Source organism: Dama dama, chromosome 11 (genome assembly GCF_033118175.1).
Source record: "Dama dama isolate Ldn47 chromosome 11, ASM3311817v1, whole genome shotgun sequence".
Lineage (NCBI taxonomy): Eukaryota > Metazoa > Chordata > Mammalia > Artiodactyla > Cervidae > Dama > Dama dama.
Window position 1 is genome coordinate 57,400,111 of NC_083691.1, and position 13,179 is coordinate 57,413,289.

The 13,179-nt window shown below is 43.3% G+C and overlaps 1 gene segment (V, D, J or C); it reads right to left on the bottom strand.

Annotated features, from left to right (window-relative positions):
• LOC133064829 (immunoglobulin kappa variable 2-29-like) overlaps positions 1 to 12,567 on the bottom strand; it is a 134,492-nt gene extending 121,925 nt beyond the window's left edge. The window contains 2 exon segments of the V gene segment in view: positions 11,905 to 12,214; positions 12,499 to 12,567. Coding sequence covers positions 11,905 to 12,214; positions 12,499 to 12,547 — 359 coding nt within the window.
• Between the last annotated feature and the right edge of the window lie 612 nt (positions 12,568 to 13,179).

Below are 13,179 nucleotides of genomic sequence, written 5' to 3' on the forward strand. Positions count from 1 at the left end.
CTCCAGGGGATCTTCCCAACCCAGGGATAGAACCCATTTATAAAGGAGATAACTAGTAATAATAAGAACCCACTGTATAGCACAGGGAACTCTACTCAATACTCTATAATGACCTATATGGGAAAAAAATCACAAAGAGTAGATATATGTGTACATATATGTGATTTATTCACTTTGCTGTATGGCAGAAACTAATAAAACATTGCACATCAACTATACTCCAATGAAAATTAAGTTAAAAGAGCGGCAAAAAGTGCACATTACTAGTTTCACAGGAGAAAATTTTGACAGTGGATAAGCATTTTGAGTAATTACTCAGTGAATTCAGTGATGAGGAAAGTCAAAGAGGATTTTTAGACAATGTTATTATGGTTCCTTACATATGTGAGCTCTGAGCTGCTCAAAGGCCAAAAACCACTGTAGTGCAGGCAACTTTGTATTCTCCAGTTGGTTAGTGAGAGTGATGATCTGCTGGTCAAGTCATGAAGCAAGTGCCTTGAAGGGATTAAGTGGCAGTGGGGATGTCACAGCCAGACTAGGGTGTCCTCCCGGCAACATGACTGAAATTCTGTGCAGCCATGAGGTCAGTTGGGAACCTAGTAGGTGCTCCTGGGAGACGCGGCAGCCATTGCTTGGAGGGAATACAGAGTGTGAGCATCCTTCTGGGGAGAAAGATGGAGCTCAGGGAGGCTGTTCTAGTGATGCCTTGACCCCTGTTTACACAGAAGAGGCGCTCAGGCATAGGCCCCCACGACTGTGGTGTCTTCCTCAGGCTCCACAGACATTTCCACCCGAGCCCAGCCTGGGGACAGATTGTCCTCTGGGCACCGCTGCTGCTCCTGCCACCCTGAGGGTTGAGCCTCTGCAAAGCTTATGTTTGGGGCCATTTGCTGTGCAGGGTCCAGTGAGTGGCTGCTCACAGAGGTATGTGCAGTAGCCCCAGTTTCCACACTGCTGATTGTGGTAAAACATCAAGAGAATTTTGGATGGATGTGTGTCTCCATTGTGAATATGTACAGAAATACACACTGAAATTTGCCATTTGTTTTTGAATGTGTTAGAAGCCTTGTATATGGATGATTCTGAGGGACTTTCTAGTTAAGTATGGGCTTCTCAGATGGTGCTCGTGGTAAAGAACCAGCCTGCCAATGCAGGAGATGCAGGAGGTGGGAGTTCGACCCCTGGGTCAGGAAGATCCTCTGGAGGAGGGCTTAGCAACCCACTCCAGCGTTCTTGCCTGGAGAATCCCGTGGCCAGAAGAGCGTGGCAGGCTACAGTCAACAGAGTTTTACAAAGTCCGACATGACTGAAGCAACTTCCCATGCATACACACTAATTAAGGATACAATTTTAATTGCAATCGCTATGGAACCCATTATGCTGAAATAGAAAATCATGTCTACTATGTTTATTTCTTTAACCAGAAAGAGTATTATTTGTCCTAGCAATCTGGAATTATTTTGCTTCAATCATAGCATGGCATGACATGTAACTAGCTGGCCCATTATTAAGTCAGAGATATTTTTTGAACATTAAAGTATTAACTTCCCATACAAAAACAGTGGGAAAAATAGACATTAGATGACCTAAAAGTGCAAATGTTAAAGATCCTTTTCCAGTTAGACTAATGTTTACTTAAGTTTATTCTGCATTATTTTCCAAAGTTGCCTATGGTTATTAAACTGCATGCATTTAATTGACAAATATAGACAAGGCAGGGTGGAGGAGGCTGACCTTTCACTCAGTCCCCCTTTCACAGAACTGGCTGCTAGGGTTCACAGAACCCCCTACAGTCCCTGCTGCTTCTGCCAGGACCACACTGTGCCGTTGATGGAGCCTTAACTCATGGTACCTGTGAGGCAGACAAGACACTCATGGTCCAGAGCCCTCACTGCCCACTCTTCCCCTGAGATCACCACCATCTTCCTCTTACACAGACTCAGAGCATCCACTCTCAGTTCCCCAGAGAAGCTGCACTTTGAGCAGCTGAGCCACCCAGGCAGGGAGGTTTGTGCTCAGGGCTGCATCACTGTGGGAGGATCTTCTGTACCTTGATAACAGTAATAGACTCCAGCATCCTCAGTCTGCACTCTGCTGATTGTCAGTGTGAATCTGTCCCTGATCCACTGCCGGTGAACCTGTCTAGGACCCCAGAGTAACGGTTGGAAACCTGATAGATCAGACCCTGTGGTGATTGGCCTGGTTTATGTTGAATCCAATTCAAATAAGTTGTTCCATCACTGTGTACCAGGCTCTGACTAGACTTGCAGTAGATGGAGGCCGTCTCTCCAGGGATGACAGACAGGGAGAGTGGAGTCTGGGTCAGCACAACATCCCCACTGGATCCTAAAGGAATGAAAGAGAATTAGGAAGCTACGAATATTAGCAACCATTTTTACTGTTTCCTTTTTCTGATTTACTGTAGCTACAATATTAATACTACTTTGTATTACTCTCATTATCTGTAATCATACTGCAAAATTGTACAATCACAATAATGAATTTGATATCTGTGAAGTGTAGAGAGACCTCTAAACATCCCGTTCATCACCCCCACTTCCCTGGTCACAGTCTTGACCTGAGCACAGGACCTGCTTCCTTCTGGAACATTCCTCACTCTCATAGACCAAAGGTTCTCATGCCCATCTACAGGACAAGGCACACACATCTAACAGAGAACACACGTGGAGAGCAGTGCTGCCCCCAGAGCTCACCCCCCATCCTCCTTCTCAACCCCTCTCCATCCTTACCTGGGACCCAGAGCAGGAGCAGCTCCAGGAGCTGAGCAGGGAACCACATGTTCAGCAGTGTGAACTGAGGGGTCCTGATTAGTCAGAGCAAGGCCAAGAGCTGAGCTTTTATCTCAGGCTTGGAAGGAAGATTCTCCCTGAGGAACAACATGCAAATCCCCTGGTGGGGGCAAAGGTGTGGACAGAGCCAGGGGGAGGTGGGACGGGTCAACTTTCAGCAAAGTGAAATAAAGGTCTTCTGTGTTGAGGTATAAACCAATGGCTGCAGTCTATACTGCTTGGAGCAGTGGGATGAAGAATCTCACTGTGAAAGTGCAGATTGTTTGCAAAAACCCAGTGCACATGGGCCAGCACTCTAAGAAAGCAATGAGGACCCTACTTGTGGACACGTATGTTCAGGGTTAGTATCTGGGAGGGAATGTCCATCTCACTCTGATTCTTTTCAGCTGATCTAGATAGGAGAACAACTTCTTCCCCACTAGTACTGACCCTCAGAATTTCCTCCAAAGAATATCATGAAGTTGAGCTGCTTCAAGAACTGTTACATCATTGCAGTTCCCAAGTTACCTGTTTAGGAATGTTAGAATCAGCTGTTAGAATAGATCCTGGCAACAAGTGAATTAACTTTCAAAGAATACTCAAGTCAAAAGAAATTGCCAAGGAGAAAAATAATATATATGTTGTTCAGAGAGTTAATATTTCAGTTGAAGACAATAAAAACTTGATAAGACGTTTATGCCTAAATCAGTGATATGAAATACCCGAAACACAGTTTTTTCATCTGGTGCATGTTCTACCATAATTCTGTCTGTGTTTGTCTCTGTCTCTGTGTCTCTGTCTCTCTTGTCTTTGTCTCTCTGTCTCTGTCTGTCTCTCTGTCTCTCTCTATATATACATATATATTTATATAAAATAGGTTAGTTAAAGGAGTTTTTAAAAAAATATTCACTTGAGATGGAGGACAGTATGAAAAAAGTGTGACTTTGTGTTTTTTTCTGAGTGGTGCTTAGAAAAACTTCTCCTCTGCAGACTCAGGTAGAATCAGGTGCTGTAGGATTTCCTGGTTCCCTCAGCTCTCTGTGAGGACCTGAGACTCTCAATCCCTGTGTGCTGGAAGCTACAGCCACGAGTCTACATTTCCAAAGGAGGTGCTGTTTGTGAGAATTCGTGAGGAGAGCAATGGCTGGATCCTGTATTTGAATGTCTCAGGGTGGCCTGTGTCTATCACTGACACATTCCTTGGCTTTTACTTCTGCATGGTCCCCGTGGAACAGGATTCTGGGCCACTAGTGCTCGGAGGACAGTCTGTCACAGCAGCGTCCTTAGGTAGACAAAGAAGAAGACCATTGTCCTGTGTCAGCCTGACGCAGGTCATGTTGAACTGAACAGTTCCAGAAAAATAGTGCCAATATCAAATTCTTTTTGTCCTGAAAACAGAATCTTGAAAATTGTAAAAGTAGACTTTGTTGTCTTTTTAAAATTGGGTAATTTAAACCCAAGGCATACATGCTAAGTCACTTCAGTCTTGTCCAACTCTTTGCAACACTATGGACTCTAGCCCACCAGGTTCCTCTGGCCATGGTATTTCCCAGGCAAGAAAACTGGAATGGGTTGCCATGCCCTTCTCCAGGGGAATTTAAACCCAAAGACAGGCTTAATTGACTATGAAGACAAAGTAACTAATACAACACCCTGTAAGATTCCACAATAATGCTTGGTCTGCATATTCTCTTGGAAACTTTCAAGAATGAAATTTTGAAAATGTTGAAACAATAACTGACCAAAAACGATGTTCATCTTTAAACTCTGAAGTTTCTGGACTAATCTCATGTGCTGAGAAAATCATGGTGTTGAGTTACTTGCAGAATGACATATGCTCCATATTTCACTAGTCACACTATTAGTTATGCTTTAATCTTATTCCATTTCCTTAAGCTTTCACTTTCTTTGACCTGGTCTTTTTCAGAAGGATTCTGGGTCTTCAATCTGGCTCTGAAGATATCAAGACAAAGGGGATTTCTAGTATTGGCTAAACACAGGACACTGCTGTGCTGAGAATTCCAGCACTTTATTTAACCAAGTAGTAAAGAAGTTAAAAGAAATTCTTATAGTTTTGAAAAAGGGACATTTAAGACCCTGTGGAAAAAACATCAAAGCAAATGATGTAAACTGATACCTGAGCAGTTAAATTCTCTGTAATCACTTCTTTCCCTCCCTTGTTAACACAGATGGAAAGATTAGAGCAGAAAAGACCTAGGGGTGAATGAAGTATTTAGTAGCCATTCCTCATATTATAATGAAAATACACTGCCTGCATCAGTACCTGAGAATGGTGATTTTCTGCCTATAGGAAGCAGTGGGCTCACAGGAGTGAATTGCACATTACTTAGTCACTTTTGACCAGAAGCCATGGATCACTCAAAGTCCAAATGCTCTTTGGAGCATCAACTGCCCCCATCTTTCTGTGCTTCCAGAAATTTGCATATTGACTCTTCTAAAGCAGTGACCTGATCAGAGAATAATGGTCAGATATGGAAAATAAGTACATGAATGAAAAAGAAAATAAAATGATCCCATTACAAACATGCATCCTGGTGAATTAGAAACATTTTTTATCCCACAGATTGGCTCTTCTCCTGGAATTCTCATAGACTTATGTTAAATGTAAAGCTGATTGTTAGAATGTTGAAAATCCATTATTCAATGGAATCATACTAAAATAGTTTAATATTATATAACTATAAAGAGGAGTTGGGTCTCATGCTTTTGGTGATGATAAAGTGTATAAATACAAAGATAAGAAACCTTTGATTCTATTACAGAAAAGAAAGCAAATAATTTGTGGTCACAACAACCCTGTTTGTACCCCTAAACCAGCAGCATCTTTTTATTTGGAATTGAATAATAATGTTTCAAGAGTGAGTAAAATCACTTGTCTTCGTATAATCGAAACTTCTAGTGTTGGTCATAACCCGAGTTTACTACACTCAGACCATGTAGGGGAAAAAAAAAAAAAGAAGGAAAACCTGTTGCAAAATGTGTCTCTATTAACATTTGCAGGGAAAAAAAGAGCACAGTGAGGTTGGAGAGAGAGAGAAGGAGAGAAGAAACATAATATGAACTACCATCCTCCTCACATCCAGATCTTCAAGGGGTGAGCAAATAAAAACTTAAGACCAAAGCTGCTGCAGGATACACATGTGTGTATATTAGGTCTTTGACCTGACTGTCCCTAGCATGTTTTGAGATAAGGACCAGGTGAAAGTAGGTACAAATACAGATAGAATTTTCCCACTCAAGTGCTAGTTCAGAAGTTGTGTCAAGAGAAATGGCTTGGGAACTCTTTCCGGGCTGCCTTGTGGCATTCTGGTTGTTGTCTGGTGGCTGATTTCCCTTAGTTGAGGTGCTGTCCAAATGACACTTAAGGGCACAAAACTAGGTACCAAATTGCAGGAAAATATTTCCCACAGTGGTTAGAGAGTTCTCACATTGCTCCCTAAGCAGGTTGTAGATGCACATTCCCTTTCAGGGTGCTGAATGTTTGTCTTTCTCTTAATGAAAATAATTGCCAGACAGCTTCTCTGGTTCTGGACACAGCATAATCCACATGCAGGAGGGCTGGTCTGGCTCCTGGACCAGGTGACATGGAATCCTCCAGATTTGAGTGGGGTAGAAAAGCAAACTGCTCTCTGCAGCCTGCGGTGCCAGCAGCCCTCCATGCGGTCCTGGAAAACACAGAAGACTTGATTGAAGACATCAATCCTCTGGATCTGTTGCCACTTAGAACACTGAGGAACAATGATAAAATGATTCCAAACCCGCCTACTTCAAAATACAACAGGGAGCTTAATGGATGCTCCAGGGGGAACATGGCAGCCATTTCCTGGAGGGATGGTGGAGCATGAGCTCCATTAGTGGGGAGGAAGATGGAGATTCTGGGAGGGCTGTTTTGGGGGAACTCTGAGCCTTGTTTACACAGAAGAGGACCCAATGACTGTGACTGAGGCCTCCATGTGGCCTCCTCCTCAAGGCCCTACACTCATATCCGTCTCAGCCCAGCCTGGTGTCAGACTGTCTTCTGCTCACCGCATCTACTTCTGCCACCCTAGGGCTGAGCCTCGTTTGGAAGATTCCATTTGGATCCTTATATTCTGCGTGGCCCAGGGAATGTCCTGCTCACAGATGTGTGTGCAGTGTCTCCAGGCTCCTCACTGCTGATTCAAAAGAGAAATCAATAGACTCTTGAATAGAAACAGGTCCTCTCCTTGAACATGTGATGAACATGTGTACACCCTGAATACTTGTGTTTCTTCATATGTGTTTCAAATCCATGAATATAAAACACTTATTTCTAGATAAAATACAATTTTATTGATAGTAATTTTCAAGATAATAATACAATTTTAATAGCATTTGCTGTGTAACCTCAAGCTGGAAAGGAAATCATCTTTAGTAAGTTTTATTCCTTTAACCAGCAACAGGATTATATTGCTCAGGGGGATTTGGAATTAGTTTATGCCATTCATATGCTGTCAGAATATATAACTAGCATGTCCAGTATTAGTTGGGAAATATTTTAGAGCATTTAAAAACTGGGATCTATTTGAAGTACTCAGTTTCTACTAGGGAAGAATCTGCCTGCAATGCAGGAGACCCTGTTTTGATTCCTGGGTTGGGAAACCCCCCTGGAGAAGGGATAGGCTACCCACTCCAGTATTGTTGGGATTCCCTGGTGGTCAGACAATAAAAATGATGTCCACTGAGGCAATGATGCCATCCAGCCATCTGTCAACTCCTTGTCCTCCTGCCCTCAATCTTTCCCAGCATCAGGTTCTTCCCCAAAGAGCTGGCTATTTGCATCAGGTGGCCATGGTACTAGAGCTTAAACTTCATCACCAATTCTTCCAATGAATACTCAGCATTGATTTCCTTTAGGATTGACTGGCTTGATCTCCTTGCTGTCCAAGGCACTCTCAAGAGTCTTCTCCAGCACCACAGTTCAAAAGCATGAATTCTTCGGCACTCAGCTTTCTTTATGATCCAACTTTCATATTCGTGCATCATATTGCACTTTGATTTAAGAATGCTGAGTTTCCCTCTCTATGTGCTGATTTTTCTTCTTGTTTAAATATTTGTTTAAAGACTCTGGGTTTGTTCTTTTTCATTTTAATTGTGATATGAAAAACATGCAGGAAGAACGGGCAAATATGTTAAGTATACAACACATGAAGGTTTACATATATCACTATCTGGATAAAATATCAAATATGTCATACCCTACAGATGCCTGACTCTTGCACTTTGAGAACCACTAACTACTCCAACCAAGAACACGGGCCTTCTGAAAGTTAGGGGAGAAGATGTCCACCTTCAGGGAAATCTGAGGTCCTGGTAGTCTAGGACAGAAGCAGGAGCTGAGATGCAGGGAGCAGAGAAAAGGCATGAGGATGATTCAAAGCCAGGAAATTCTAGAACAGATTTAGTTGAACAAACTTAGAAGCTGTGGCTACATGAAGTTCAAATTTCATCATGGTATTCTGTCTCTAAGATGAGGATAATTTTCAGATTTTAAGAGAATATACATCAGGATGATTAAGATTTTCCAGACTAGGATTTTCTGCCAGAGAGACTGAGGGAAAGATAGTTTTCTCAGAACCACTGAGAAAGTCACTCCCTGGGGCCCCAACACTGTCTATGAGCAAGTGTCTGAGTCTGGCAGGTACATCAGTGTGGGGAAGGTCTGTGCTCCAGGGGACTGGAGAGCAGGTGGTCGGTCCTTCACAGTTAGTGATGCTGAGAGCTGAGCGAGAGTCAGCATGGAGCCGTCTGTGAGCATCTCAGCCAGCGGTCCAGACCCTGGGGAGCTCACGACAGGGACTCCAGGGCTCTGGACCTGAGGGTGCTCCCACCTCCTTCCAGGGCTCCCCACCATTTCCTCCTCCCCCAGTTTGTGCTCCACTGAGAGGAGCAGCTGCTCTGACCCGGATTCCCTGGGGGAAGCAGCTGCTCAGCTGAGCACAAGGGCTGAGCCCATGAGGGAGGGGTATGTTTAGGGCCATGACATGTGCGGGTCCCAGTGAGGGTTCTGGGCACAGAAGTCACATACAGAGACTCCACCCTGGTGAGTGTGAGTGTGAATCTGTCCCAGACTCACAGTCACTGAGCCAGGCTGGGACCCCAGGAGCCTGGGGAGCCCCTGTGATCAGTGGTTGAGGAGAGTGTATGGTTTCTGCCGGAAGCATGGCGGGCAGCTGTGTCCATTACTGTGGATGAGATGAGATGGCCTTCAGGAGATGGAGATGCTCCCTCCATGGCGACAGGCCAGAGGGAGGAGATGGAGTCAGCACAGCAGCCCCACGGGAAACTGGGGAAGAAAGGCACTTGGTGTGAGTGCAAACATGGCACTGTAGTGATGAAGGAAAATAAAATGATGTTGCTTATTCAGGTGTTTTTTTTCACATGAATGTAGTTCTGTGTATAAATTTTCTCTAGATTTAAGTACCTATAACCTAAGCAACGACTAAAATATCCTTCAGTCAGTCAGTCAGTTCATTTGCTCAGTCTGTAGGATATAGATTAACCTAAGGACATGGGCAATTTGTAATTATAACCTGGTATGATGTCAACATTTTGCAGAGTATATACTGCTGACTAGACCCCAAACAACAAAGCACTGGAAGAAGCTCAATCAAATCTCTTGTTAATGTAGCTACTTAATTCTTCTTGATTATTTTTAAAAGTTTCTGGTTTCATGAAAATATTCTACATCCTGTCACATACGTGGTAAGCATATAATAAGTAATTCCCCTCATAGCTACAAATCCTCTGGCTCTGTCTTGATGTCCATTATATTCCACCTGTGTTCATTGCCTTCTCTGAAACTATTTTTCCCTCTTCATAAAAGTGAGTCTGTAATGTATACACTTAATGTTTATGTAGATTAACATGCATATTTACCCTAAAAATGTTAGAGATGATTTTTCACCCTGGAATGATTTATGTCAATCAGAAATGATTTACTTTTGAATCTGGCAAAATGCTAGGTGTTGACCACTTTCATCCAATCAGGGAGACATGACTTGGAGGCTGGTCCTCAGCCTGGTGATTCCTTGCTGTTCCTGGTTCATCTCCTCTCCCAGGTGTGGCCCTTCCCCCATTCTACCTGAAGGCTTTGTTCTAATCAAGATCCAACCTTCTCTGTGCCCGTAGAGCCTTATTTTTATTTTTTAATCTCTGACCATGGATATTACTGAAAGCTGTGCTTGGCTTTGAGGCCTCCACCATCTCTTTTTTTTTTCCCTTAAAAATGTTTAGCTTTGAGGATCCCTTAGTGTGATAACAAATGTGTTTAAATGTCATTAAAGAGGAATAGGGCGCCCTTCCCTCGGCTTCACTACTTCTCAACTTTTCTAGTACCTCCTCTCTTTGCACTCCCTGTACATGAGATAGAAATTAATTATTAAGAATTTTCTTGAGTCTCCAGACAGTCTCCATACCTATATAATTTGAGAGAAAGAGTATCACTTACATAAGGAAATTCCAGGTGGAGTGATGTGGGCACTAGCTGGAGCAGGCTGGGTTGAAGGATGTGGAAGTTTGGGCTTTTAACAGGGTTGTGGAGGGACTTGGTAAAGGCACTTGTGTGGACTTGGGTTTGTGAGTTTTGAGTGTCTCTGTGGTTGTTATAGTGCAAAGTGGATGCAGGAGAACAGGCTGAGAGGTGTCTTGATCCCATATTAACAATGGTGTCACACTCCTTGTTACCTGGATCCCCTCTGATGTCTATATAAAGACTCCGCTTGCCATTGCCAATGCAGGAGATCAGGTTCAGTCCCTAGGTCAGGAAGATCCTCTCGAGCAGGGAATGGCAAACTGGTCCAGTATTCTTGCCTTGAAAATCCCATGGACAGAGCCTGGTGGGCTGTAGCCCATGGTGTCACAGAGTTGAACACAGCCAAGCAACTAAACACAACAAATAAATATATCCCTTTTTTCTGAAATTTATGTACTTCTTCGTTGGTTATAGAAAACACGATACTCCACCACTTAACAAAGCTGGAGTTACCAAAGATAAAGAGAATCTAAGGAATAATTTGAAATAAAGACACTGTGCAAAAGACTGTATCTCTCTAAGTACAGGATGAAGGAAACTGAGAATGGCAACAAGTATTTACTGACTGAAAACCTGGAGAATTCCATGGACAGAGGACCCGGGCAGGCTACAGTCCATGGGATTGCAAAGCCACGACTGAGCGACTCACACTGCCGCTCACTTTTCATTTTCACTTACAAACGTTACTAGTCATATGATAACTATTTTGTATGTATTCATTTATTTAATTCTTGTAGCAAGTGTTAGCATTTTTATTGCTAAAGAAAATAAAATCTTTTCTTTTCCTTCATTACCGATCAGTAACCAAGGGAAAAGGGATTTACTGATGATGTTAGTGGTAAAGAACCCTCCTGCCAATGGGGAGATAGAAGAGATGCGGGTTTGATCCTTGGGTTGAGAAGATCCCCTGGAGAAGGAAATGGCAACTTACTCCAGTATTCTTGCCTGGCAAGTCCCATGGACAGAGGAGCATGGCAGTCTACAGTCCATAGTGTTGCTAAGAATGAGACTTACCATTAGTCACTTACTAAGAAGTGACTTACCATGCATGCAAACCAAGGGATAAAAGGTTAAATAAATCTCCAAATATATACAACTGTTAAATACAAGTCAAATTATGAACAAGAATGCATGGTTGCATCCTTTTTGTCTCAGATGGGAGTAAATACCATTGTTATGTTTCTTTCCCTGAGCTTCCCTCCATATCACCCCAATGAGACAATGGTAACCTGGGTGAGAAGAAATACCTGATTTTCACTCAGCCCCCCTTTCCCAAAACTGGCTGCCATAGGACACAGGACCCCTCCAGTGCCTGCTGCATCTGCCAGGAGCAGGCTGTGCAGCTCATGGGACCTTAACATGTGGTGCCTGAAGAAGAGCTAAGACATCATGGTCCAGAGCCCTCTGCAAACTCTTCCCCTGACATCACCTACTATTACACAGACTCAGAACATCTGCTGTCAGTTCCCCAGAGAAGCTGCACTTTGAGCAGCTGAGCCACCCAGGAGGGAGGTTTGTGTTCAGGGCTGTATCACTGTGGGAGGAACATGTGTAGCTTGAAAACAGTAATAGACGCCAGCATCCTCAGCCTGCACACTGCTGATTGTCAGTGTGAAATCTGTCTCTGACCCACTGCCAGTGAACCTGTCTGGGACCTCAGTGTCACGGTTGGAAATCTCATAGATCAGACTCTGTGGTGATTGGCCTGGTTTATGTTGAAACCAACGCAAATAGGTTTTTCCATCACTATCTTTCAGACTCTGAGTAGACTTGCAGGAGATGGAGACCGTCTCTCCAGGGGTGACAGACAGGGAGAGGGGAGTCTGGGTCAGCACAACATCCCCACTGGATCCTAAAAGAAATGACAGAAAATTTTCAAGTTACATACTAATAATATGAGCTCTGATTATCATTTCCAATTTCTTATTTATGTTAGCTAAAATACTACTTTGTTTTATTCCCATTATCAATACTTTTCATCCATACAACAAAAATGTACAGTCACGATATTGAACCTGACATCCGTGAAGTGTAAAGAAACTGCTAAACATCCCCTACATCATCCCCACTTCCTCTGTCACAGTCCTGACCAGAGTACAGGCCCCCATCCTCCTCTCATCCCCTCTCTGTTCTTACCTGGGACCCAGAGCAGGAGGAGCCCCAGGAGCTGAGCAGGGAACCTCATGTTCAGAAGTTTGAACTGAGGAGTCCTGATAAGTCAGAGAAAGATCAGAGCTGAGCTTTTATCTTAGACTTGCAAGGGAAGATCCTCCCTGGGGAACAACATGCAAATCTCCTGGTGGGGGCCCTGGAGTAGACAGAGCCAGAGGGAGAGTGGGAGGGGTCAAACTCAAGCAAAATGAAATAAAGCTCTTGTGTGTTTAGATGAATACCATTAGCTAAAGTTTATACTTCTTGAAACAGTGGGAAGAAGAATCTCACTGAGAAAGGGCAGATTGACCGTCAGGACACAGTGTACGTGACCTGGGGCCCTAAGAAAGCACTGAAGACCCTGACACGTAGACAAGTGTGTCCAGGGTCAATAGTCAGAAGGGGACCACCATCTTCCTTTTCTTCCCAGATGATCTAGAAAACAGGACATCTAGTACTACCTTTAGAAATTTCTCCAAACAACAGTGTGGAGGTGAGCTGGTTTAAGATCTTTCCAATAACTGCAAGTCTCAAGTTCCTGTTTATTAATGTTGAAATCGGGTGTTAAAACTAGTCTTTTCCTGGCACCTAGTGAATTAAATTTCAAAGACACTTAAGTCAAAAGAAATTGACAGGGGAAAAAGCATATAGCTCATGCAGAAAGTT